The sequence below is a fragment of the Natrix helvetica genome, assembly GCF_964273705.1.
Source record: "Natrix helvetica genome assembly, chromosome: 5".
In the NCBI taxonomy this organism is placed as follows: Eukaryota; Metazoa; Chordata; class Lepidosauria; order Squamata; family Natricidae; genus Natrix; species Natrix helvetica.
The window spans coordinates 79,157,299-79,184,783 of NC_138551.1; the positions used below are offsets into that span (position 1 = coordinate 79,157,299).

General features: G+C 41.0%; 1 protein-coding gene across 1 annotated transcript; it reads right to left on the reverse strand.

The window, feature by feature from the left end:
• Nucleotides 1–2,963: 2,963 nt before the first annotated feature.
• Nucleotides 2,964–24,042, reverse strand: LOC309393521 (lipase member M-like; the record flags this gene model as incomplete). Its single annotated transcript, XM_081955832.1, has 9 exons — nucleotides 2,964–3,197; nucleotides 5,974–6,039; nucleotides 11,292–11,363; nucleotides 11,848–11,994; nucleotides 13,391–13,527; nucleotides 14,778–14,887; nucleotides 18,216–18,414; nucleotides 22,797–22,914; nucleotides 23,941–24,042. The coding sequence occupies 9 exons, from the start codon at nucleotides 24,040–24,042 to the stop codon at nucleotides 2,964–2,966; spliced, it is 1,185 nt and encodes a 394-aa protein (XP_081811958.1).
• Between the last annotated feature and the right edge of the window lie 3,443 nt (nucleotides 24,043–27,485).

Here is a 27,485-nt window from a genome sequence, read left to right on the forward strand (position 1 = left end):
TCCCCTATTCCCAGATCACTCGTCCACTGTCCAGAGACAAAAACAAGGTCCAGTGTGTGCCCACCTTCGTGTGTGTTCCATTTAATGTTCCATTTAACTTTCCTTTTCTCCACCCAGTAGAATCAGTGGAAGAGAGGATCAGCTGTGGAACACAAGCAGCAGGGCATCTTCTTTCCAGCAAGGAATGCCAGGTGAAACATGAGTGAATCCTTACTGTAGCAAAATATGTTTGTGTTCAATACTTCTCACTGAATGCAAAGCTCCAGCAGGAAAAAAAGAATAAAATCTTTCAGAAGAACTCCTGTTTGGAACAGGATCCAAGCAACACATGAATGAACATATTTGCAGAGGCCAATTGACCTGACAGCAACATGTGCTGAGAGCAAGTTTTGATAAAGGAGTAAGCTAATAACAGCTGGAGGTTTGCTGCAGATCACCAAACCAATCAGAAGGGATAAATGAAGTTCTATTTAGCAGATAACAGAAGCGTCCAAAAGTCGTGAAGCTCCTTTCAATACAAGGAATATTGAAAAGTCTTTTACACATATAACAGTGTCAGGTTAAGCTCTCACAATATACCTCTTCTCAATCCCCACTTGAAGTATAGGCTGAACACCAGGGTATTCCATAGGAAAGTCGTGGAGTAGACCATTTGTGGCACCTGTTGAGCTTTGGTTTCTACTTGTTCAGTGTATTAGATTTTGTAAAAAATCTGCAAGGTTAACCAGTGTCTATCAAGCTACTTTTCCCCCCTCTTGCTCCTTCTAAGGAAGTCATGGTGTCTCCAGGGCTCTTAGGCTCAGAAGATAAGGATGCTGCAATGCAAATATTTGAAGATAATGATGCTGCTATGCAAATATTTCCACTGTAACTATCAGTGTAATTAACCTTGCACTCTTCCTGATCACATAACTAGCTTCCCATCAACAGGTTTGATTTCCATCAATAATTTATTGCATGCAGCCTGGGGAAGAGGAAGTATCCCTCATTCCCTCATATGAAAGCACAAAAGTCACTCATCATCAGCCAATGTGGCAATGTTTCTTGGTGCCAGATGGGAGAAGGGAGCCTACGACTATAAACCTGGTTGCTAAAGAACCAATAGTTGCAACCCACATAAGCTACAATTATGGAACAAAGTGCCTCTCACACCATGATTTCATATTGCTTTAAATGGCATCTGTTGTTTATTATTCCTTCAGGTTCTTACCTGATGGGTGGCACTAGCAGACAGTTAATGCTCATCCGGAGGGAGGGGGGGATCATGAGACAAAGTTCATTAGAGAGCAGGAAATATTTTTTCTTCTTGTTTAATAAGAGAGTAAAGCAATGAAATAATGTACAGTCTCGCAAAGCCTAGGAAACATCAAAGAAAGCCCAGTTGCTATTTGAAAAGCAGTTTTGCTGCAGTCTAGCAATTACAAAGGTTTGATATAACAGAGCAATTTATACAGTCTAAGCCTTCAGTTTCAGACCAATCCCTCCCAATAGGAGCACAATGTTATCAATTCCGAGCACAGCTGGGGGCGAGGGGGAAGAGTTGGAAAAAAAGTTGTCTCCAGGGTGGCTCCTTCCACAAGCCTCTGGGTTATGTTTTGTTTTACAGGAGGAGTTATTATAAATGCCTGTTAAATCAACATGTAGATTTAACTGTGAAATGTATCTTTAATATTTGCCATAACATATCGTAAGAATTCTAATAGAAAAGAATATTTGTATTTTGGGGTTGAACTGTGGGGTCCTTGATGCTCTCTGAACTTGGTTGTTTTCTTGCAGTTGTTTCATTATTAAGCTTCATAACTTCATCAGTTGTATTACCTAGTTTGTTAATGAAACATTTGCAAGAAAACAACCAAGTTCAGTGATCACCAAGGACCCCACATGCTGTAGGAATTCTTTTTGAATCCTTGACTTGAGCCACACTAACTTCTGCCTGAATTTACCTAGGTTTGGTGTCTGAGTTAGCACTTGCATACAAAGTGATTGATGTCTGTGAGCTACATAGGAATTGTAAGTGAAGACAAGCTTGGACTAACTTAACTTGTGAGTTAACATGTTAGACTGACTAATGTAACAGCAAAATAGAAATGTGAATTAGTAAGATTATTGTTTGCACAAAAATGAAATGATTTGGCACTACCTACAATGGAAGGACATGGTGGCTAAGTGGCTAAGTTGCTGAATTTTTCGATCAAAAAAGTTGGCAGTTCAGCGGTTCGAATCCCTAGCTCTGTGTAACGGAGTGAGCTCCCGTTACTTGTCCCAGCTTCCACCAACCTAGAAGTTCAAAAGTATGTAAAAATGCAAGTAGAAAAATAGGGACCACCTTTGGTGGAAAGGTAACAGTGTTCTGTGCACCTTTGGCATTTAATCATGCCGGCCACATGACCACGGAGAGGTCTTCGGACAGCGCTGGCTCATTGGCTTTGAAACGGAGATGAGCACTGTCCCCTAGAGTCAGGAACAACTAGCATATATGTGCGAGGGGAATCTTTACCTTACAATGGAGGAACAGTTGGTGGAATTTGCTGAGGTAGCTAAATTGACTTTGATCAGAGAAAAGACAATATCTAGCATTCATTACTAAGTGGAAACCCTTATGGACTTTTTGCTTGAAACAGAAAAAAAATGAACTTATAATGTATGAGGTTGATAATTAGACAGGATGGATCATAGAAAAAAAGATAGTTGAGCTTTGCCCTTAGAGTAAGAGGTAAATTTATAATTATATCTATAATTGCTGTAGAGAAGATGAGAAGCTACTTCTTTTTATTTTTTTTCCTTCTCTATTTTTCTATTACTTTCCCTCTTTTACTTTCAGCAAAAGGCGTCTGGAAGACATTTTCTGACAAAAGGGGATAGCAACATTTCAAAACTAATTTGGAAAATATAAACTGTTTATTTTCTACATCAAATTCCAATTGTTGTTATACTCTATTGCCAGAGAAAACTTCCATCTATATTTATCTATAGTTCTGCATCAGATGAAAAATATCCTCGTGCAAGAGTTTTGAGACATCAAGGCCCCAGATAAAATCAGCATGGTTCCAGCTAGGAATATATTTATGGAAAACTAAGTTAGTAAGTCGCGGGAGCAGATAATTGATATTCTCTGGATTTGCAATGAAGTCATTCCCACCACTCCAAACAGCTGTTGGCACAGTTATATCTTCGATTTTATAAAATGGGGGCTTGGTCTGTGGAAGAAAAGATGCAAAATATGAAAAAAGTCTTCAGCTTGCCTATTTCCAGATATTTCATCTTTCAGTAATACCAATATTCTAGTTTCATGCATCCAGATCTGAAAAAAAATACCTATTCTTTGACAGATCCTTTTATCTTCTGTGATACACAATTCTTATTTTGTGACTGTTAAGTTACAAAGCTCTTACATTAAAGGTTTCATTAAGCAGTAACTCAGGATGAATCACATCTGCATATTTTGTATCAGATCATACCAAATTCAATCATTTCAAAAATTGCTGGGGAAAAAAATACGTTGATTGATAGGTATATTTTTACAATCTATTTGGAAAAATGTGAAATTCACCCATGTATGAAATTTACCCATGTATGTAATTAAAATACGTTGATTGATAGGTATATTTTTACAATCTATTTGGAAAAATGTGAAATTTACCCATAAATGTAATTAAAAGGAGATTTGCATTATGATATTTTGGTATATTTTGGTATAGAGAAATTGCATTCATAATGTTTAGTACATTAGTAATTTAATAATTTAATACAGAGAAGCCCAATTTAATACAGAGAAGCCCATTTTATAATGCACTAAGTCACAAGACTTCCAAGAAAGAAGTGGTGCCCCGAAAAAAGAAAACCAATGACCATGGCAGAATGAAAACTCAGCAACTACATTGACTCTTTGATACTTCTTCTCTGGAGAAGGAGAGGACTTGAGGTCACCCACAAGTGCTCCAGACAGCTTTGTGGCAGAGGTGGGTTGCTGCCGGGGTTGCTGCCGGTTTGCTTCACTCGCACGGGCCAGACATGTGCTGCACACATGTGCACAGTTGAGTGTAAATTGTTTTGTGCATGCGCAGAACATGAAAAAATGATTAAAAACTAAGCCAGCAACGGCAGTGGTGATTAGGGAACTGGTTCAGGGGTATGGCCAGCCTACTGTCCCTACCAGTTTGGCAACCCAGTCCCAATTTCCACTACTGGCTCACCCCGGTGCAAACTGGTAGCAACCCACCTCTGCTTTGCGTCCTCTGGCAGGTTTAGAGCTCCATGAGATAAACATAAAAGTTATTAAAACTTAGAAAACTACAAACTAAAGGTCCAGATAAATTTGAATTAGATTTTGGAATTAATTATAAAGAATCCTGTCTATAGAAAAAGCATTTTTGTTTTGATCTTTTTAAAAAATATAGTAAGTTTTTCAAACCTGGACACTAGAGGAAACTAAAGGGAACCAAAGATTACAATAAAAGAATAACACAAAGTCAACTTACAATTACAGAATGAAGCAAAATATTTTAAGATTGGACAAGAAAAGATATTTTTGAAAACTAGATCCAAAAGTTAATTTCAATAGTTTCTGTCCCTATAAACAGACTGGCTTAAAGATGCTAGGGAACAGGAACAAGTTCTCCTTGACAAAATTGAGACTGCAATGGAGGAAGATGTTACACTGGACATACAAAAGAAACTGGCTAAAAGCACTACAGCTTTAATTTAGCACACTTTTCCTCCCAGTTAGACTTTGATTAATCCATTGCAGGGAGGAAATTGCTTTGAAACAGTATGGATGGTAATACCGTGTTTCCCTGAAAATACAACAGCGTCTTATATTTTTTTGACTCATGAAATATGGCCTTGGGCTTATTAGAGGGGAGGGCTTATTGTTTTAGGGTTGCCGGGCGGTTGCTCCCTTGCGAGCAGGCTCTCGAAGAGCTGGACACAGCCTCAGGGGTGAAGCAGCCATGAGGTGACCATGCTCACGAGCAGCCACCCGGCAAACCCCCTCTCCACCCGGGCAGAGCACCATTCACTGACCTAGGGAGTATCCCTAAGGCGCCAAGCTTCCGATTCTTCCAGCAGCAGCCGCTCTAGGAGTGTGGTTATGGGCAGGATCCCAGAAGACTTTGTCCGGCATCCTGCCCATAACCATAGAAAACACTCCTAGAGTGGCCGCTGCTGGAAGAATCAGAAGCCGAGTTCTGGAGTTTGGAAGCTGGAGAAGAAATTTTGCTTGGAGCTCAGCGGTGGCTGCAAGGGCATGGTGAGGCTGGGAGGCATGTGAGCTGGGGGCGGAGCAGGCACTCGTGCAACCCCCATCTCCAGCCGGGCAGAGCTCCATGCACTGACCTAGGGGGTATCCCAAATGTGCCAAGCTGCGGTAGCTGAGGGGCGGGCAGAACGCCACATCGCTTGGTGCCTTAGGGATACTCCCTAGGTCAATGAATGTTGCTCTGGCCGGCTGGAGAGAGGGTTTGCCAAGTGGCTGCTCGTGAGCATGGTCACCTCATGCCTGCTTCGCCCCTGAGGCTGTGCCCGGCTCTTCGGGAGCCTACTTGCAAGGGAGCAACCGCCCGGCAACTCTCCTCTCCAGCCAGGCAGAATGCCACTCCCCTACCTAGCGGTATCCCGAAGGTGCCAAGCAACATGAGTGCCTTTCTCCCCCCTCCTCGGCTCCCATGGCTTGCCGCCTTCGGAATACCACTAGGTCAGTGAGCGGTGCTGTGCCTCGCCAGAGGGGGGGATGTTGTCCAGGAGGCTTATTTTCGGGGCGGGGCTTATATTTTTGCCCACCCGAAAAATGTGGCAAGGCTTTAGTTTCAGGACGTGTTGTATTTTGGGGGGAAAATGGTATTATGCAGAGTAGGCTGCCACCAAGGTTGTGGGAAATAGGAATATTGTGAAGATGGCTGCCCAGAAACCACACATCTTTGTGTATGTATGCAAATACATGTCCCATTATAAGCATTGTAACAATGTTTTTCTCACCATGTTGTATATAGCTTTGTTCTGGTTTCCATAGTCAAAATGTTTAAATTCATTTGATTCAAAAATCTAAATTGGGAAGAAAGAGTTGTGTATAGTTAACAAACTTTCATATTTACTTTTTTAAAATCTGAAATTTGAGACAAATATAAATTCAAAATGAAAGGATCTTAATTATCAGGTCCTCTCTCCACTTTGCAAAATTTGTCGTAAAATGGAAGATGGTCTATAAAGAATATTTGGATATTTCACTCCATTGAAAATTGCTTTCAATCTTAGGGAGCCTCAAGCTATGTAGATTTAGAAGTTCCCCTACCCACCATTTCAGATGGGTTGGGTCTTTCACAGAACTCTATTAGCTCAAACCCAGCTTCTGCATCTGATTAATCAAAGACGTCATAGTCCAGGAATGGTGAACCTTTTCAGCACCAAGTGCACAAACTTGAACGCATGCACATGCCGGAGCCCGGAAACTCAAAGACCAGCTGGCCGGCACGTGCATGCACACTTGGTGTTCTGGTTCCGGCATGCGCACTGGCCAGCTGGTTTCCCCATGCTCTGGAGCCCTGGAAACCCGAAGACCAGCTGGCTGGTGTGCATGCGCCTGCTGGCCACCTGGTCTTCTAGGTTCTGGCATGCGTATACATGCCAGCCAGCTGGTCTTGGGATTTCTGGGGCTCTGGCAGGTGCAAAGATCAGCACCTGAAACCAGAAGAGCAGCTGGTGACGGCGCACATGCCACAGAGAGGGCTCTGCGTGCCACTTCTGGCACGCGTGCCATAGGCTCACCATCACACCCATAGGCAAAACAAGTTCAATCCATTTGCCTATTGTGGGAGACATTTGCTACTCACTATGCAGATGCTATGTCACTTGATTTCTCTTATGTTTCCTGATAGTTCAGTGTGGGCCTGGATTGAGCTTCCTGATACCAATTGATTTTCCTATGATCATGATCTAATTCCCATCCTTTCTTAGAACATCAAGGCAAAAAGTAAACAATCTTGACATCTCAGTCCTGGATTATATTGCAATTCTGACATGCTCCTCTTTCAAAAAAATATGGCTTATCTATTTTGTCTGGTTAAGTCTTCTATGTCCCCTTTATTAAAGAAATGACTGAGTTTTGGTAATGTTGGTTATGATAACAATTTCCATTTAGTATTCTCACAAGTATGCTAGAACCAGTTCAGCCTTAGATTTTCTCCTTAAATTTGCCTTGCAATATTTTGTTTATAAATATTTGTATACCCCTTCCTCCATTACATTATTATTACATTAGCAATCCCTGGGACCTTCTAGACAATTATATTACTAATTTACTAAAATTCGTAGCCAGAAATTCAAATAGTACTTGCTTATCAATTTGATCATACAGTACACATTGGAGGCAAATCCTTTTTAATGGTTCTCTCCCAAAAGAGAGAGTTCATTATGTTAAGGCTCAACCATCCTGGAACACGCATTGATACATGGCAAGCTTTCAACTGTCCATTTGACAGATAATTTGGGCATTGTCACCTCACAAAAGTGCAAAACTACTATTATCCTTATCCTGGTAAGTATGAATAGGCTGTACCAGTTCTATGGGAAAACATACTTCTAGTGGGAAGATAATTTGCCTTGATGGGCTAAGGCCAGCGTTTTAAATTGCATGCAGAAAGCTTTAGGAAGCCACTATAGGGCCTGTAATACAATTGTGATGTACTCTGACGAGTGTTGGAGAATGCACTGGCGGCTGTATTTTGGCCCAACTGAAGGTTCTGAGTTTGCTTTAGAGACATCCGCATGTAAAGAACAGAGTAGCATTCTAGGAGAGTGATAATGGGATATGAGTCAATGTAACAAGATACTATTTTATTTATTTATTTATTTATTTATTTATTTATTTATTTATTTATTTATTTATTTATTTATTTATTTATTTATTTATTTATTATTTATTTATTTATTTATTTATTTATTATTTATTTATTATTTCGTCAAAGCATGAATTAGATAACAGATATAAGTATAAATATGATTATGAATACATGAAATGAATACAAATACAAGGGAATATTAGGACAGGGATGGTAGGCACGCTGGCGCACTTATGCATGCCCCTTAAAGACCTCTTAGGAATGGGGTGAGGTCCACGGTAGATAGTCTAACGTTAAAATTTTGGGGGTTTGGGGAAGAAACTACAGTGTCAGGTAATACATGCCAGGCATCGACCACTAGGCCTAGGAGGTTGCGGGGCTTTGTGTTTGCGGGTGCTTTTATCCGCACCCCCTTGGGGCTCTGGGGATGCCCTTCTAGCACCGCTCCTGTTCCCTTTACCCCCGCTAGGAGCCAGATCTAATTTGCTCCGCTTTCAGGAGGGCCCAGCCTGCATCTCTACAGTCCCTTTGTCTCCCATGAGGTTGGTGCAGCAAGGCAGGAAGGCTGGGATCGAGGCGGTGGAGGGGATTGAGGCGTGGGCCAGCCGGCCGAAGAACACCCGTCGAACCGCCAAAGGTTAGGAGGGAAGCCTAAGGGACAAGACCCTCTAACCTGCCGATGCCGCCTTGAATACTGGGGGTGTCGTAGTCTTGGTAGTAGTGGGCCTTGCTGGTGCTCCGGACAAGGCCCACGTAAATAACTATTTATCGTTGCTGCTGAGTCTTGGAACGTCCTTCTCTCTGCTCCGCTGTCTCCAAATGGCTTCGGTGCAGACAAAATGGCCGCCACTGCACGCGCAGCTAACGCCTTACAGAAATGCTCGGGCTGCGGCAAAAAGCGCGCGAAACCCTTCAAAATGGCCGTCTCTATGCTTGTCGCCTTACAGTAATGTACGGGCTGCGGCAGAAAGCGCGCAAAAAATCCTTCAAACTGGCTGCCGCTGTTGCTGGGCAAGGCAATGGCTGCCGCTATGCTGGAGAGTCTCGGAGCTCCTCCTAGCTAGCCTAAAGCGCGTCGGGGTGATTTGGGGGGGAGGGAACCTCCTGCCTCCCTCCGAGTGCTGGCAGCCGCCGGACAACTCACAGACTCCTGCGCACTCGCCTTTATGCTCAGCGAGCGTCAGGTACCTCAGCAGTCACTTCCAGCAGGCAATATTTCAGTTGTAGAGTGATTTCCAGCGTGTCAATATCGGATTAATAAATTTTTTGAAATCTAATATATGGGGAGTCCAGTATAACTGATCTAAAACTGAGGAGCTCCCCTGATACAGTCAAAACGGGCGGACTGAGTTTTTAAAACTGACTTGCACGAGGCAAAGGGAGGCGTGGTCAACAAAAAAACTCACTCAGTCCTAGGGCAGTTAGACTGTGTTAACCCATGCTTGGACTGTCCAAGCAGCGCATAGGAGAAAGACCGTTGTCTTGCCTAGGGCCACAACTGCCAAAGGATCCCTGGCTGCAGCTTCCACTTGCTGTTCAAGGAAGAGTTGCAAGTCCAGGAGGATCCCAAAACAGTGACCTGCTCCCTAATGGTCATGCTTCAAGACATACCATTGGAGCTATTAAGTACTCCAATGGAAACAGTAACTATGTCTTGCCCGGATTAAATTTCATTCCCATCCAGAACTCAGTGGAACAAGACCTCCACAGGGTGAAGATGGAAAGCAAAGTATCATCATCCTACTAATTTGTAGAACTACAAATTACAAATCACTCTCATCCAGTGGTTTCATGGAGATATTAATCAATGGGGGGGGGTGGAACAGTCACTGATTTGACCTCCTTTTTCCTATTACCAGCAATTGGAACGGGCCGTAGAGGAAGATAGTGTTGCAAAACAGCATCTCCAATCCCAACCCCAAAGATAGCCTAGAATAATAGATCTAGGCCCAGAGATCGAAAGCCCCAGAGAAGTCTAAAAGAACTTCTACTGTCCTCCAGATCTCAAGAAACTTCATCCACTACCCTAATCAAGGTTATATCCATCCCATGCCCAGGCTCTGAATTCTGACAAGGTCTAGATAATCCATTCCATCTAAGGCTCTCTGTGGTTGATCCTCATTATCTTTGAAGAAATTAGATATTATGCCAAAGGTGCTTTTTCAAGAGGCAACTGGACTTTCTGGTTTTTGATGATTTGCTTCTCATCCAAGAAGCTTCTTCAGCTCTTCAGAAAAGTGAAACATCTTCAAAAAAACCCAAGAAAGCCCAGTTGCCTCTTGAAAAAAAGCACCTTTGGGACAACCATGACCTGGATGACTGAGAATCTCCATAGACAAAATTAGATGTTAGTTATTGTACATGTTGGATTCAGAGAAGTCCTTTGAAAGAGGGGATATATCACAGCTTTCTTTAAGGTGACAAGCAGCATTCCTCCCAAAAATAAGCACTGACTCTCAGACCCAGGGAACAATTCTTTTTTTCCTTTTTTTTGGGGGGGGGGGCTACACAAGAAGCCAGGCAGTGTGCAAGGGTCCAAGCACACGTTTTAGAAAGCATCCTAGAGATCACAAGACAACTGCTCTGAAGTTAGTGTAATACATGGTCACTACTGTGGGTTGATCTTTAAATGATTGTGAATAAGCCCAGAGCTATGATGAAGGTCTTGAATTAGAGCCAGATTCCATCAACAACAATACTAGAGTTTTTTAGCAAATAATTATAGGATTAAGGACAATGATCTAGACCAGTGATGGCGAACCTTTTTTGGCTCGCGTGCCACAAGTGGGGAGAGTGCAGGGGGGTCGAGTGCGGGCGTGCTGCACCCATAATGCAACGCGCGACCACCCCAGTGCGCATGCGTGCAAAACGTGTGACCCCCCTCCATTTTTACATGTTTTTTTTGCCCTCCCCAGGCTCCAGAGGCTTTATAGGAGCCTGTGGAGGGCGAAAAGAGCCTCCGGAGGCTTCAGGGACTGTCCAGAGGCTTCTCTGAAGCCTTCGGAGCGCTTAAAACCACCCTCCGAGCAAACCAGAAGTGACTTCCGGGTTGCTCGGAGGGTCGTTTTAAGCGCTCCGAAGGCATCAGGTCAAGCCTCGGACGGTCCCTGAAGCCTTCGGAATGCTTAAAACGACCCTCCGAGCAACCCGGAAGTCACTTCCGGTTTGCTCGGAGGGTGGTTTTAAGCGTTCCGAAGGCTTCAGGGACGGTCCCTGAAGCCTCCGAGGGGCCGGGAGAGGCTCTTTTCGCGCCTTGCATGCCCTGACAAATGGCTCTGCGTGCCACTTGTGGCACGCGTGCCATAGGTTCGCCATCACAGATCTAGACTTTAGTTTTCAAAGAAGTACTTGAGGAACAGAGATTTTGGTGTATTCCTAATACTAAACATTTAATCAAATGGCAACTAATAGTACCATTCTATTTTGACTTGCAAAGAAAATTGGAAAATGAAACTTTACCTGGGTCCAATGAAATAGAGTTTTCATAGAAGAAACATCAGGGTAAGTTCCCAAAAAAAGATCGGCTCGACTCTGGGAAAACAAAATAAACACAAAATAATTAAAAGATTTGAGAAATTGATTGAGAGATAATATACCAATTAAGCTTCTTAAAGCCAAAAAGAGAGGCAGATAGATTTCTTTAAATCCTCTCTTAGGAAGAAAGACTATTCAATTCTTGGTGACAGTGATCTTGAAATTTTCAAACCAAGGAACACACATTCTATCTCATTATTGGCCAACAGTCACCAAGTAAGGTGACCACAGGAACGGAAGGGGGGGGGGCAAAAAATCAAGATGGCAACTGCAACCATGCAATCAAGGCTACTACATAAGATTAACTAATGAAAACAAACTAATTGAAAAAGTTGGTGCATCTGCTAAATTTTGAACTCTTGTAAAAAAAAAATCACTTGGAGAAATAATATATACCTTTATTGTAACATTACGTATAAAATTCCATATTAAAACTAAATACTTTGATTTATCTAAAGAAAAAATTCCACAATCCACTTACCATATTTATATTGTTTTTATTAAAACCCACAACAGAGAAAATTAATTGGATGCAAATCTTGTGTAATCCTGGGTAGCTGCATAGATTGGCATTAATGTTTTTTGCTCTGTTGCCCAAAATAATGAAGTCTTTACTTCCCCATAAATACTGCAAAATACAAATACAAATATTATTGCAAAATTCTATTGAAGCACCTCTAATTGAATAACTTATCAGTTCTTCATTTAATTCAGCAAATTCAATACACCCTTTGATTCCCTGCATTATTTTAACAATATTTTAAAATACATGCAATCCTTCTTTATTCCTTACTTATGGGATTTCTGACTACTATAATTAGTGGATATTATTTACAACATTCATTAATATAAAGCATGCCAACTGCCACTCCATCCATGATAAAAATACAACACAATAATACAACAGTTGAAGCCTAACATACACAAAACAGTTACCATGTTAACAACTCATAACTCAAAGGCTTTCTAGAATAGTTACATTTTTAATAGCAAAGGGACAAATCAAATGTCTGTGGCGAGGCTAACATGTAGGATCACTGAAACAAAGACTTATAAGATCTGCTCTCCTCATTTTTTGAACATGGGGAACTGCAAATATGGTAGGTTTTCCTGGTGTTAGAATAAATTCTTAGTACGATCCAGGATTTCAAAAGAACACAGGAAAATTGCTGGAAGCAGAGGTGAGATTTTTTTGATAGCAAGAGAGTTAGCAATCAAAGATGGTCACGAGTCACAAAAAAAGCTAGTTACTTTTATAGTGAGGAGTGCATAAATTTGTTTAATCAGTTTTATCAAAGAATTTTAGAAGAGAAAGTGAAGTTAAATACTGTGATTAAATCAAGCAAATATGGCTTACACTGATGGGGGACAGGAAATAGATATTTAAAAATTAGCGAAAAATAACTGCAGGTGAATGAAAAATGGCCTTTAAAATTTTTTTTACACTGTTTGTGGAAACAGAAAAGAATGGTTTCTATATGTTTTCCAGGAATTATTCAAGAATTTGGAGAGAAACAACTGATTTTAAAAAGTGGAGAGAGAAAAAAATGGAGATAAATAAAATAAATAAAAGTCTATCTTCAGCAGAACTTTTAAAAAGCAAATATTGTGCATGTAGCTTCATGTAAAATTCTGCACCATCTTTATAAAAGACAAAATGAAGAAAGCAACATTTTGCAAATATTCTGTCAAGGGGAAAAGAACATCTCTAATAATGAAGGAGGGTCCCTTCAAAAAGCAAGCATTTGTACAAAAAAAACCCCCACCAGTTTTTTTCAAAACTGATTCATTACATGATGTCTTATGCAAGATGGGGAATCGAAGTTGGTTTTTTTGTGTGTGTTTAAATACAGAAAGTTGGAGGGGAGGAGGAAATCCGTACAAGGAAAAAAAAAGGAGTTGAATTTTAAACAGATATTTAAAGCCTACTCCCAAATTATATGAACTGCAGAAGATAATAACACATCTATATTTTTATACTGAATCAAATAGTATAAGAATGTAAACCTATGGGAAATACCTACTCTTTTAACTTTGTAGGGAAGTAGTAAGATATATTTTACTATTCCTTTGACGTCCTTCAATGTGTAGGGAGGTGCAAGGCACATTAAAAGCTTTATTTTCTGAGCAAGCTGTGGGAAGGCTGAAAAAGCAATAAGACCTGAAAGAAATATAAGTTTTTTAAAAATGGAAACCAAGCAAAATGTAGATCAAAACGTAGTGTCAGCATTTGTATAGATATTTAAGTGATGGTGTTGCTATACTTGTTTTGTTCCAAGATTGACAGATACATAAAGGATAAGCTTGCAAGAAAGTGTCAGCTATCCTTCTCCTCCTCATCCTATTGTTGTTTTTATAAACATGGCTTTCTTTTCTTTGCAGCAGAATATCTGAAGTGGATTGATTTCTTTTGAAGACTGAATATTAGAAATATGAAGGAATTCTGGATTAGAAGAATTGTGAATTAATGGGATATAACAAAGACAGAACAGGATTGGAAAGATGAGCCTGTTTACTCAAACAGGTAGAGTGAAGGCTAATAAAATGATATGGGAGGGCTTTGCTTGCACCTAGGCATCACATAGTTAAATGCTAAACATAATCTAAATATTATCTTTGGAAGGACCAAGGGCCACCAAGTTCTACTTGTTTGGAAGGTTAATAGCAGAAGACCAAATGCAATGTTTTTGATTAGTCTCACAAAGCCTTGATATCAACATTTTGCTTAACTCCAAAGTTAAAGTTTAAATCTCATTCTTTTCCTACATTTCTGCCATGCCTCTAACAGGAACATAAAAAAAACTATATTCATGACTGGCTTAGTTTCGTCACTATTGCAGCATTTTTCAGAAAAAAAGAGAAATAAATAAATCAGTTATTTGCATTTATCCACCTATCTACCTATCCACCTATCCACCTATCCACCTATCTACCTACCTACCTACCTACCTACCTACCTACCTACCTACCTACCTACCTACCTATCTACCTACCTATCATTTATCTATCTATCTATCTATCTATCTATCTATCTATCTATCTATCTATCTATCTATCTATCATCTATCTATCATCTATCTATCATCTATCTATCTATCTATCTATCTATCTATCTATCTATCTATCTATCTATCTATCTATCTATCTATCTATCTATCATCTACCTACCTACCTACCTACCTACCTACCTACCTACCTACCTACTTATCCTGTTTCCCATCTATCTTTCAAGAATTCAAGATAGGTTTCTTGCTGTCAAGACACTTTTATATCTGACATATGTTTGGCATATATTTCACAATAGATTAGTAAATATATTGTTGATCATTAAACAGCTATGTTTCTATACTGCTTAATCGTTGACTGTTCGAGAAAGATGCAATGATTAAATATGATTCATTCTTAACTTACCCACTGAAGTTCCTTGAGAATGGCCAATGTAATATAAACTATCCTGCTTTGTCTTATGTAGAATAAAGTTTATAGCTGCAGGAACATCATAAATTGCCATTTCATGAAAACTGTAATAGAGAGACATAAGCAAAGATACAAAACACTGATGAGATTTATTCTGTATAATAGGTTAATGGTTAAAAAAAATATGAAGGCTGCAAGGTTTTTTTTTAAATCTTGCCTTTATTTATTTATTTTTAAATTAAGAAGGTGAACACATCTTATACTCCTTCCTCCTCCTATTTTGCCTATAACAACTACACTGGGAGGTGAGTTGTGTTGGAAGAGAATGACTGGCCCAAAGTCACCCAGCCAGCTTTCATGGCTAAGGTGGGATTGAAACTCACAGGCTCCTGGTTTCTAGTTTGTTTGTATTACATAGACAGCATAGAAGTGAAGAAAACTATTTTTTTATTACATGTTAAGTTAGTTACATAAACTAAACCCATTAGATTTCCAAAATAGCAGCTGTCATTTTAATTGTTTCATTATCAAATTGCTCACTTTTTAAATTTCACATGGCTTGTGCTGCACTTTAGCAAAAACTGGGGATCCTAAATTCCTCTCCATGCTTTATAGCATTTGCCTTAATAATTAAGAATAAGTCAGCCCAGAAAGAGAATATACCAATGAGGGCTCAGTCTTGCTTCCATTTAAGATACTATAATGACTTCTGTTTTCTCTCCTTACTTGTTTTCCATTTGCTTTGCCATAATTTTGTAACTGAGCTTGTTTGAGCCTCTATGAAGTTCTTTCTGTTTATTTCCCTTAATCTGTTTCCTCCTAACAACGTATTTCTTCAAACAGCTGGGTTTTTTCCAGGCACACCTTCCTCTTTTGTATAGATGATGCGATTTTGGTTACATAGAACTTGTTGTGGTCTTTCAAGCCAACTTTGACTACGGGTAGTCCTCGACTTATGACCACAATTGAGCCCAAAATTTCTGTTGCTAAGTGAGACATTTGCTAAGTGAGTTTTGCCCCATTTTATGACCTTTCTTGACACAGTTGTTAAGTGAATCACCCTAGCAATTAAATTAGTAATGCAATTATTAAGTGAACTTGGCTTCCCCATTGACTTTGCTTGTCAGCAAGTCATAAAAGGTGAGATTCCCTGACTCTCAGGATACTGCAACTGTCATAAACATGAGTCACTTGCCAAATGTCTGAATTTTGGTCATGTTCCCACAGGGACACTGCAAAAGTTGTAAGTGTGAAAAACGGTCATAAGTCACTTTTTTCAGTGCCATTGTAACATTAAACAGTCACTAAACGAACTGTTGTAACTGTCAAAGACTACTAATACATGGACCAGAAGTGGGTTCCTACTGGTTTGGATTGGTTCGGCCAAGTAGGTAGTAACTTCGCTTGCCACACCCCCAAACTGGTTCTCTCAGCGGCGTCTATGGCACCGCCATCTTGGCATGCACAGAAGCATTTTTCAGTACTGCGCATGCATGCATAGAGTGCATCAAGCACATGCATGCGCAAAGCATGCACGCACACGCAGCACATCCCTAAGCGAACTGGCGGTAGCAGCAGATAAACCTTAATGAATAACTGATATTGAAACCGGAAGGAAATGTTCCGATGGGCTCCCTAAAATAGTGTCAGAAATCCAATGAATCTGACAATTCATACTATAAATATGAATATGAAGGCAGTCCTCGATGTACAACTGTTCATTTAGTGACCAGTCAAAGTTATAACAGCACTGAAAAAAGTGACTTATTACCAGTGATGTGCGGTGAGGTTTATGGCAGTTGAGGCTGTTGACGTCATCAGGAAGGTAGGGAATGGGACCACGTGTGCTGGAGGCTGAGGCTGCCTTATCCTCCAGCACACGTGATCCCATTCCCCGCCTTCCTGAGCGCGCTCCGCTGGCTCGCACTCCGCAATCCCCAACAGCAGCTGCTTTTCAGTGCTTTTCTGTGCGTCTGGCGTTTAGGACATCCGGCTATCTACCTAAATGCCAGACACACAGAAAAGCACTGAAAAGCACTTCGCCTCCAAGCCACTTCATCTTGATGACGTCGCCGACGTCGCTGCTGGGCGCGGCCGGACGGAGGTAACCAGAGTGGTGCCGAGGGGTCCGGGCAGACGAAAGAGCGAGTGAGCGAGCGATGGAGGATCAGGCAGCCTGATCTTCGGTCGCTCGTCTGCCGGACTGCCTCGGCGCCACTCTGGCTACCTCAGTCCATCCACACATGGCAGCTGCGGCGATGTCATCAAGCCCCTGCCACTTCTGGACGTCTATTGCAGTCACGAGGAGTGCGCAAAGTACAGCGGAGGCAGGAAGGTTATTGGCGCTTCTGAGAACCCTCCTGCCTCCGCCGGTTGCCCAGCTGCCACCGCCCCGCGTGCGCTCCTCCTCCTCCCTCCTCTTCCTCTTATATATATGAAACTCCCTCATGGATATTATTATTATATATTATTATTTCATGATGAGAGGTGAGGCTCTGCCTCCCCTGCCTCCCCTGCCCGCACGTCCCTGCTTATTACCATTTTTCACACTTACGACCCTTGATCTAATTTCAGATGCTTGGCAACTGACTCATATTTTTGACCGTTGCTATGTCCCAAGGTCATGTGATCCCCTTTTGCGACTTTTGGACAACCAAAGTCAATGGGGAAGCCAGATTCACTTAACAATCGGGTTACTAACCTATCAAATGCAGTGATTCACTTAGCCACTGAGGTAAGAAAGGTCCTAAAATGGGACAAAACGTATTTAGCAAAGGTCTCACTTAACAACAGAAATTTTGGGCTCCATTGTGGTTGTAATTCAAGGATTACCTGTCATACAATCTCAAAAGCTACTAAAGGATATATCTCCTATTTTACAAAGCCTGACCTATTTCTCTGGATAAAATATACTTATATTTACTATATTTTTCAGACTATAAGACACACCGGAGCATAAGATACACTATAATTTTGAAGAGGTAAATTTTTTTAAAAAAGTTTTTGCACTCTGCAGATCTCCCAAAGCCTCTGCATGCCTCATTTTTTGCAAAAAAAAAAAAAGGGGGGGGTATGCAGAGCTTTGGGAGGTTTGTAGAATGCTCCTGGAGGTTGTGGTGGCCAAAAAACAGCCTGTTTTTCACAAAAATGGGCAAAAAAAGGGACATGCAGACTCTTTGGGAGGCTTGTAGAGTTCCGATGGGAACTGGGGGGGGGGCATGGCAAAAACGAGCAAAAACAGCTCTCCCCAGCCTCCCAAACCCTCTGCATGTCCATTTTTGCAAGGGGGTGGGGTTTCGGTAGGCCAAAAATGCTGTATTCCGTGTATAAGACGCACCTTGATTTTCAACCTCTTTTTGGGGGGGGTGGGGAAGGTGCGTCTTATACTCTGAAAAATACGGTAGTTACTATATAAACTGTTCCCAGCTTTACCTGAAATCCCAAAATTCTTCTTGGTCAGCTGTTAGGTTCTGATGCCTTCTACACCAGGTAGTCCCTCTGTTATTTATTATCCAAACATCATAGCCAGCGTCTGCTAGAACAAATCCCAGACTGTTGGCGGGAAGATTGATGAGCCAACTTCTTCCTTCAGTCAGAATACCAGATACCAGTAACACAACTGGTTTAGGCCCTTGAAAATAAGAAACATTAGGTATTACAACATGTAAGGAGCATTCTAGCAAGGAGCATTGTATTTCTATAAACATGGAATGTAACAATTCTCTCTTTATGATAACTATGGAACCTTGAGGCTGAATATGAGCATAAATGTATGAAGGCTGAATGAAAAGTAATGCTTGCAATTTTATAAATTGCCAATAGATGGTAGAATAGTCTTGACATGCTAGGCGTTCAGGTATATTCTTTAGGACCTATTGTTTCACTTCAATTATTGGAAAGTTGTTATGAGAAAAGTTAGTGTTGCTATTGTTTGTGAAATGGACAACATAGTGAGAATCATCGCTACACGTTAAGCAATGTGCCATGACTGATTTTTTTTTTACTGCCAAAGGAGTCTGTTCAAATGAGATTAATAGTTGAATGCAGGTTGTTTATGATGACTATATTGACAGGAACCATGCGCATGGGTAAAAATATATATATGCAAAGATGGCGAATAACAAAGAACCTATTTGCACGAGCCAGAGCAAAGTGAACAACTTGTGACAGCAACTACTGACTTTAAAAGTTAATAAATAGATTAAGGACAATCAGCAGATCACTTAAAATGGATTACTGTGGAATTTGGGATTTCAGAGGAAATCCCAAGTCTGGTCCTATTCTTCAACATTAGACAGTTTGTGTAGGATGGGTTCTTCACGTGCTGAGGGCAGAGATGAAAGCTTCAGTAGTTGAAATTTGCTGGCCGTTGTCATGTTATGAGAATTGAGATGAGGGTTTTCTTCCCAGACAGCAATGAAACATAGGCTCACTATATTACACAAACAAAGCATTAGTCCAGGAAATATGATCACAAAGCTTCACCTGCGTGGAAAAAGAATGGAAGGAATACTTTTGTGGACATCTACCTGATTCAAATGAAGAATTGAAAAGGACTATCAGGATCTGGTTGAAAAAACAAAATTGTGGAGGTCTTTTCTGTAGGTTTTAAGCAGCTTGTCTATTACTGGCAGAGGAATTTGATGATTATGTGGAAAAATAAGTTCAGGGTATTAAGGGCACATTTCAAGGATTTTCCCCTCTTTTGTTCATCAAAATCAGAGGCGGGTTGCTACTGGTTTGCACCGGTTCAGACGAACCGGTAGTGGAAATTGGGACTCCGAACTGGTAGGGACGATTGGCTGGCCATGCCCCCAAACCGGTTCCCAGGTTGCCGCTGCTTATTTTTTAGTCATTTTTTCATGTTCTGCACATGAGCAGAACAATTTGCAGTCGACTGCACATGCACGCACTTGCGAAGTGAACAGGCAGCAACGCCAGCAGCAATTCACCCCTGATCCAAATATCCTATTTAAACTACAACTAGGTGAAGGCATTACTTTTCATTTGACTCTTACATACCATTTTGTTCGCAGAAGAGCTTTAAATGGAAGTAACTCAAATAAAGGTCACAATTTAAAAAAATATCTATAATAGGCTATGCTGAAAAAAGTTGCTATTTTGAAATTAGAAAACAGGAACGGCTGTTTCTGTCATTGCAAAACAATCACATTGTAAAGCAAGACAATATCTCTAGGAAAGCATTCTAAAAATGGAGCAGATCTTAGTGCCACCCAAACCCACAAAATGAAATGCAGCGGGACCTCCTTAGCTAATTGTAACCAATAGAATAGCAGCAGTGGAGGAAATGTTTCATACACTTGCCCATCAGAGTTTAGGGTCAACATGCTGACCTACAAAACATACAACTTCAGTGAGATCTTAATATTGATATTTGTATTGCAAAACTCTGATTTCACAAAGGAAAGCCTTCCTCCTGCCTCAAGTGTAGTGCATTGTTTATTCTATTTTTATTTTATGTTGTAACTGCTGTGGAAAAAATGGTCTGAAATGTGATGTATAATTCCTTAAAAGAAAAAGTAAAAAAAAAAGATGCCATACTTGTCCCAATTTCTTTAGTGTCAATGGAACTTTGATGCATATCAAAGTTGATTGAGTAATAACAGAGCCGCGTGGGAAACTGGAACTGTTGTGGAAGCTGAACTAATAGGGCCCACACATTTCTGTGAAGGTGCATAGGCTCACACACATTATCAATCACTTTCAAATTAAAAACAATGCTGTTGTATTGCATTCATGGCATTCACTTATTTACATTTGATCTCTAATTTCTGATCGACCTCACAGAGGCCAGATAGGGAGAGGCAAAGGGCTGAATATGACCTGGGGTCCATAAAAGTCCCCAGGTCTGATTTAGTTACATTCATTTTGGAGAGGGTGGGGGTGCAGTTTTCTTAACAAGGTTTTTTGAAATTGGTTTGCGATTGCCCCATTCTAAAAGTGAGAAAGGGTGACCTGTCCAAGGTAATCTAGTTGGCTTGCTACCTTAGGCAGTACAGGAACTCAATGTTTCCAATTTGTAGCCTGATGCTTAAGCTACTACACCCACACTGATTATCATCTCATCTATATACCGTCAGGTACAATGAATCAGGAACCATATATTTAAGTTGTAGTTGAGAAGGTTTATTGCTCAAACCTATTCAGAAGAATCTAGTCGGTGTTCAATGCTAAATTGGTGCTATATAGGAATCAATGGAATTCAAGAGGGGTTGGACTTAGACTGTGGGAATCTAATGATTCTAGGCTGATGACTCACTTAATTCTGCCCTCTGACTCTGCCTGCTCTTCTTTTACACATACAGACAAACAAAACATAGCATGCAAACAAAACGCTTGCATGGAGATGTGTTATCAAAATGAAGTAACTGAAACAGGGCATCTATAGGGTCTTCCTGCTTTCATCACAATAATGACCATTCTCCCCTCCATGGGAATACTCCCTTATAATGGAAGAAGGGCTTGAGTTTTCTATTGAGAGCTATGCTGTACATATACCACCAGAAAGTATATGGGAAAGGTCACCGAAGCTAAATAGGCCTCAACTGAGGAGCCAAACTAAGAGTAGCCACAAACCCATTAACCATGATAAGACAAAAAGAAAAGAATCCCGTACAGATTGGTTATTGCCCAGGTTAATAAGGACTGTGGCAGTTGCTGTCTCTGGGCAGCTGTTGAAAAGTGAGTTACGGGGTCGGAGAAAGACCTGGGAGCCTACCCCACAAAAAAATTCTGTCAGAAAATTTCGGAAACCAACACATGGCCAAATAATTGGAAATGTCCAGTATTCATTCCACTGCCGGAAAAGGATAACTCAAAAAAATTGGCCCAATTATCGCACAATTGCTGACATCCCTCACATCAGCAAGATTCTGCTTAAAAGTATACAATAATGTCTAGTACCATCCATTAAAAGGAAATTACCAGATGTTGAGGGTGTTGTGGCACCATGACCATATTGCAAATCTATATTGGATCATGGAAAAATCTCATGAATACCAAAAGATCATTTACATGTGCTTCATCGAATACAAGAAAGCATTTGATTGTTTTTGATCAAGAGAAGCTATGGAGAGCTGTGCAAGATTTGGGATACCAGCACATCTGGTCAAGTTGGTGCAATCACTATAAACAAATCAGGAAGTCACACTGTGTGAACACCATATGAAGATACTGATCTGATTATAGGGGTATTTTAAAAGAGGAGAGAATGGAGTGTGACAAGCTTGCATTCTCTCTCTTTTGTTATTCAATCTGTATGCCAAAAGGATCATGCGGAAGCTAGATCTTGAAGAATTAAACATTGGGCTAAAGATCGGTGGACAAACATCAATGATCTTTGATATGATGATGATATAATTCTCATCTCACTATTATTTATTATTATTTATTATTATTATTTATTCACATTTCTAAACCGCCCCCTCTCCCAAAAAGGGACAGCGGTGTACAGTCCACAATAAATCACAGAAAAAATACAAATATAAATAGGGCTATAAATATATGTATGTATGTGGAGGAGGTTAAAATTAAGAGTCCTGTACAGAGGAATAAATATGAGGCTAAAAGCCCTAAAAACAATTAAAACTAAAACATTACCCTTAAAATAACCAAATGAGAATATACTATATTCTAAACAATATATATAAACTATATTCTAAACTATACACTAAACAAAGAAGACCTGGAACATCTAATCAAGAAAATCAAAGAAGCAAGTGAGAATGTTGGTATTTTTATGAACATCAAAAAGACCAAGATCATGACCATTGCAAGGAAGGAAAACATCAAAATAGAAATTGATTGTAAAGAAATAGAGTGTGTGGAAAAATTATTGTCCACACTATTCTTCTCTTTCTTATATTTTTTAACTTGTCATTTCATGACATTGAAAACGCTTTTCCCTCATTGCTTGACTTGTATTAAAGCAGTTAATCTAGCCGACATTTGCCTTAGAAATGTCACCATACTAATAATTCATCTCCAAAGTACCTGTCTTTTCAGGACTGTGTATTCCATTAGGAATTCTGTTTGCTTTGAGATAATAGCCATCACTTGTCAGGATGTCATACTCTTCACTGGGGTATCCCCAATATTGAATGATTTCACTCTGCAAAAAAATTAAATCAACAACACCTTGAAATAGCTAAATACTATTCAGGAGTATTACTACTCTAACCATTCATAATATGGTAAATATTTTTTAAATAACTGGTCACTATCTAAGTATTTTCTCTGGGTTTTTTTACTAGATGAAACTGCTCCTTCTCTGCAATCTAATGTTTTTCAAACTTGACAACTTGTAGATGTATGAACATTTCCATGTTGGCTGGGGAATTCTGGGAGCTGAAGTCTACATATCTTAAATAGTGGTATAATTTTTTCCCCTTTGTGCAGGGTGGGATGTCCTTGAACTAGAAGTTAACGGCAAGCCAGCTACATATTTTTAATACTCCAAAGTAGTCATGTCCTGTCTATCCAAACAGAAATAGAATAGACAATTCTATTTTCCCAAACAGAATTGCGAAAGAAGCACAATTTACAGTGGGTGTTTCAGCAATATTGCCATAATGATGATATGCCTTTTTAACATGGTCAGTATGAATTACTTCATCAAGCAGCATGGTAGACTAGTGGAGAAGACACTCATTTCTCCACTCAGAAGGTTGAAAGTTCAATCTAGGTAGTAGCAGATGTTTAGAAAAAAATCTTACTCTATGTGGCATCAGGAAGAGCATCCAGACAATAAATGCTCAGCTCCATCCAGTCACCCTGACTCTACCCTGAATTAAGGGATTAAATTCATATTGTGAGGAATCGATAACATGCCAAGTTGGGGTTAAATGGTTTCAAAAGCAATAATAGATTAGATGCAAGGTATCATTGATTATGTATCTTACAAAAGAGCCAGTTTGGTGAAGTGTTTAAGGTATGTGAGGGCCATAAAAAAGGTAGTTTTTTTAGTGTGAGTTACTCAATCTGGAAATGAAAATTGAATAATACATTTCAAAACTGTCTCCCAGAATAATCAAAACAGTCAGGAACTTCAATCAATTAAACCCTTTTTCTTGATCATCTGGTTGAATAAAACATGAGGATCCTTTCCCTTTTACCACCACCTAGATGAGCCATTTACAATGTTCATCAAATGTTCAGGATTCAAATATCTTCCATTTATAGATTTTTCTGAGGTCACTGCTTGCTGGATTAAGCATATCACCACCCAAACCAGCCACATTGTCGGTCTCTGCAAAGCAAAAACATTGAGTCGTAAGGTTTTGTCACCACAAGTCTTTTTCAATACAAGCCCTCTAACTAATCGACTAATAGAACAGAAAAATCAAACTCCCACCTTAATTGGTCTTTGATCTTTGCATAAGGTACAAAGAAATCATCATAGGGCTTATAAAAATAACATCTGTGATCCAAATCAGCAAATTAAGATTGCAATGCCATTTGTTTATTGTATCTTATTTAGATAAGACAGGCATAACAGCTTTTTAGGGACCAATAGTAGGGAAGTGTTCTTCACAATCATAGGGAGTCAAATATAATGAATTATGTAAATAAATTCCAATCAAGAAAGTGTATCTGAATTTAAGTATTAAATAGAACTGAAAGGCGGATCAGGTGACTGTGAACACAGGTAAGAGCCTATTTACGGACCTACCTTGTGGCATTAAGGGCGGCCAAACGTAGATATTGCGCTGCTCTTATTGCGTCCGCGGATAACCGCCCTGCCGCCCTGTTTAGGGTGACCCGCTCCCTCTTGTCACAGAGGACGCAAGGGGCACCCTTGCAGGGCAGAGCAGAGGAGTTTGGGGAATATCTGCAGGATAAAGTCGCTCAGATCCGGAGCGGATGGGCCCCCCTCAGTGGACCGGACGGGCCGCCAACAGCGAGTCTTGTGAGACCATCCTGGGAGGAGTTTGATTCTGTTGCCCCCGAGGATTTGGATAGGTTGCGTGGACGGCTGCGACCCACCACATGTTTAATGGACCTGTGTCCCTCCTGGTTGGTACTGGCATCTTGGGAGGTGACCCGAGGCTGGCTTCTGGGCCTGGTGAATGCCTCATTGGGTGAGGGATCCTTACCAGCCGCCTTGAAGGAGGCGGTGGTGAGACCCTTACTTAAGAGGCCTGCACTCGACCCAATGGAGCTAGCTAACTATCGTCCAGTCTCCAACCTTCCGTTTTTAGCGAAGGTTGTCGAGAATGTGGTGGCGCAGCAGTTTCCACAACACCTTGACGAATCCGAGTATCTAGACTCACGCCAGTCCGGCTTCCGACCCGGGCACAGCACTGAGACAGCCTTGGTCGCGTTGGTCGATGATCTCTGGAGGGCCAGAGATAGAGGTTGTTCCTCTATCCTGGTCCTATTAGACCTCTCGGCGGCTTTTGATACCATCGACCATGGTATCCTATTGCGCCGGTTGGAGGGGATAGGAGTCGGAGGTACCGTTTTGCGGTGGTTCGGCTCCTACCTCTCCGACCGGAGGCAATGTGTGTTGACAGGGGGACAGAGGTCGACCCCGAGGCCACTCACTTGTGGAGTGCCACAGGGGTCGGTCCTCTCGCCTCTCCTGTTCAACACATATGTGAAGCCGCTGGGTGAGATCATCCGTGGTTTTGGGGTTGAGTATCACCTCTATGCTGATGATACTCAGCTGTATATTTCAACCCCAAACCACCCCAACGAGGCTGTTGAAGTGATGTCCCGGTGTTTGGAAGCCGTCGGGGTCTGGATGGGGGACAACAGACTTAAACTCAACCCCTCCAAGACCGAGTGGCTGTGGCTACCGGCACCTCGGTTCAGCCAGCTGATTCCATCGCTGGCCATAGGGGGCGAACAATTGCCCCCTGTGGAACGGGCGCGCAATTTGGGCATCCTCCTTGATGCCCGGCTGTCAATGGATGACCATGTGGCAGCCGTGGCGAGGGGGGCGTTCCACCAGGTTCGCCTGGTGCGCCAATTGCGCCCCCTACTGGACCGGGATGCCCTACGCACGGTCACTCATGCGCTGGTGACGTCCCGCCTGGATTACTGCAACGCTCTCTACATGGGGCTGCCCTTGGGACGCGCCCGGAGACTGCAGTTGGTTCAGAACGCAGCCGCGCGGGCTGTGATGGGGAGTACGAGGTACTCCCACGTAACACCTCTCCTGCGCGAGCTGCACTGGCTACCTGTGGTTTTTCGGGTGCGTTTCAAGGTGCTGATTACCATCTTTAAAGCGCTCCATGGCACGGGACCTAGTTACTTGCGGGATCGCATCCTCCCACATACATCCCTGCGGCCAATTCGCTCACACAGGGAGGGACTTCTCCTGGTGCCGTCCACTAGGCAATGCCAACGGGCGACACCAAGGAGTAGGGCCTTCTCTGTGATGGGCCCAACCCTCTGGAATGACCTCCCCCCCGACATTAGAACCACTTCTGACCTCCGCTCCTTCCGGCAAAAATTGAAGACTCACCTGTTCCGATTAGCAGGCCTGGCATAATTACAACTGTCCCTCCTGGCAAATGTATTATTATCTGGTTATTTTAGGGTTTTTTAATCTGTTGTGTCTGTTTTAGGGATTTTAAAAAATTATATTTATTCAGCTTTGTACAGTTCTTTTAATTGCATTTTAACCTCCTCCAAACTGTACATATTTAATTTTTTATTGTATTTTTGTGATATTCTCTATGGACTGTACACCGCCCCGAGTCCCTTCTGGGAGAGGGGGCGGTCTAGAAGCACAAATAAATTGAATTGAATTGAATTGACTGTGATGGGTTTACCATCTTGCTTTCCCTTTAGTCATTAAGCAAATCACTATGGTTTTAAAACAAGGCATCATGTGAGTGTGTATACAATTTTACTTCTTCGTTTATTCTATATTAACTCTAATTGTCATAAACCAGTTACGAAGTACCCGAAATGAGAGGCTCATGGTCATGGAACAGCCATAACTTCACTGTAATACTCATAAATGCACTCTGCAAGGATTGGTTACAAAGCTATTTTCTTTTTACAGTGTTGTAGCTTTAATTGCTAAACAAAGTAGTAGGTAAGTGGGACTACTTGTCTGTTAATTCAGTGTTATATTTCTGGGCTAATTCTACTGTCATAGCAAAATAATTCAATAAAATTCAAGAGTCCTAATAACATTTTATTATTCTAAAGCTTGGAGGTTAGGAGTCACGGCTCTCTTTGACTCATAAGTGCCAGGGTTTAGAGCTGTGAGTTTACATAGAATTTACATAATACTGTTATATTGATTGTATGTAATGTATTGATAACAGACAGTTTGAGCATGTGCATATACTAGCAGCAGATTCCCTATACAGAATCAATTGATAAAGGCACAAGGTGGTCACAAAGGGAGACACCATAGTCAAAAATACACTTTATCAGTTTTTATACCTTGGTCCAGCTTCAACTGTTATTGTAAAATGATGATCCTGTGTTTGGTAAGTGATAGAAATAAAGAGCCATGGTTACAAGAAGTTATTAACAGCCCCAAATAGGCAACAATAAACCTCCATTTTTAAGGATGTTACAGAAGAGGCACAGAGAAGGACATCTATGAAACTAAAGACACAATAAAAATACACATTGATTCAGCTTGACTTATTTTGCTCCCAGTGTTATGTATGTAGGCAAGTAGTGGGTTTCAAAAATTTTTAGAACCTCTTCTGT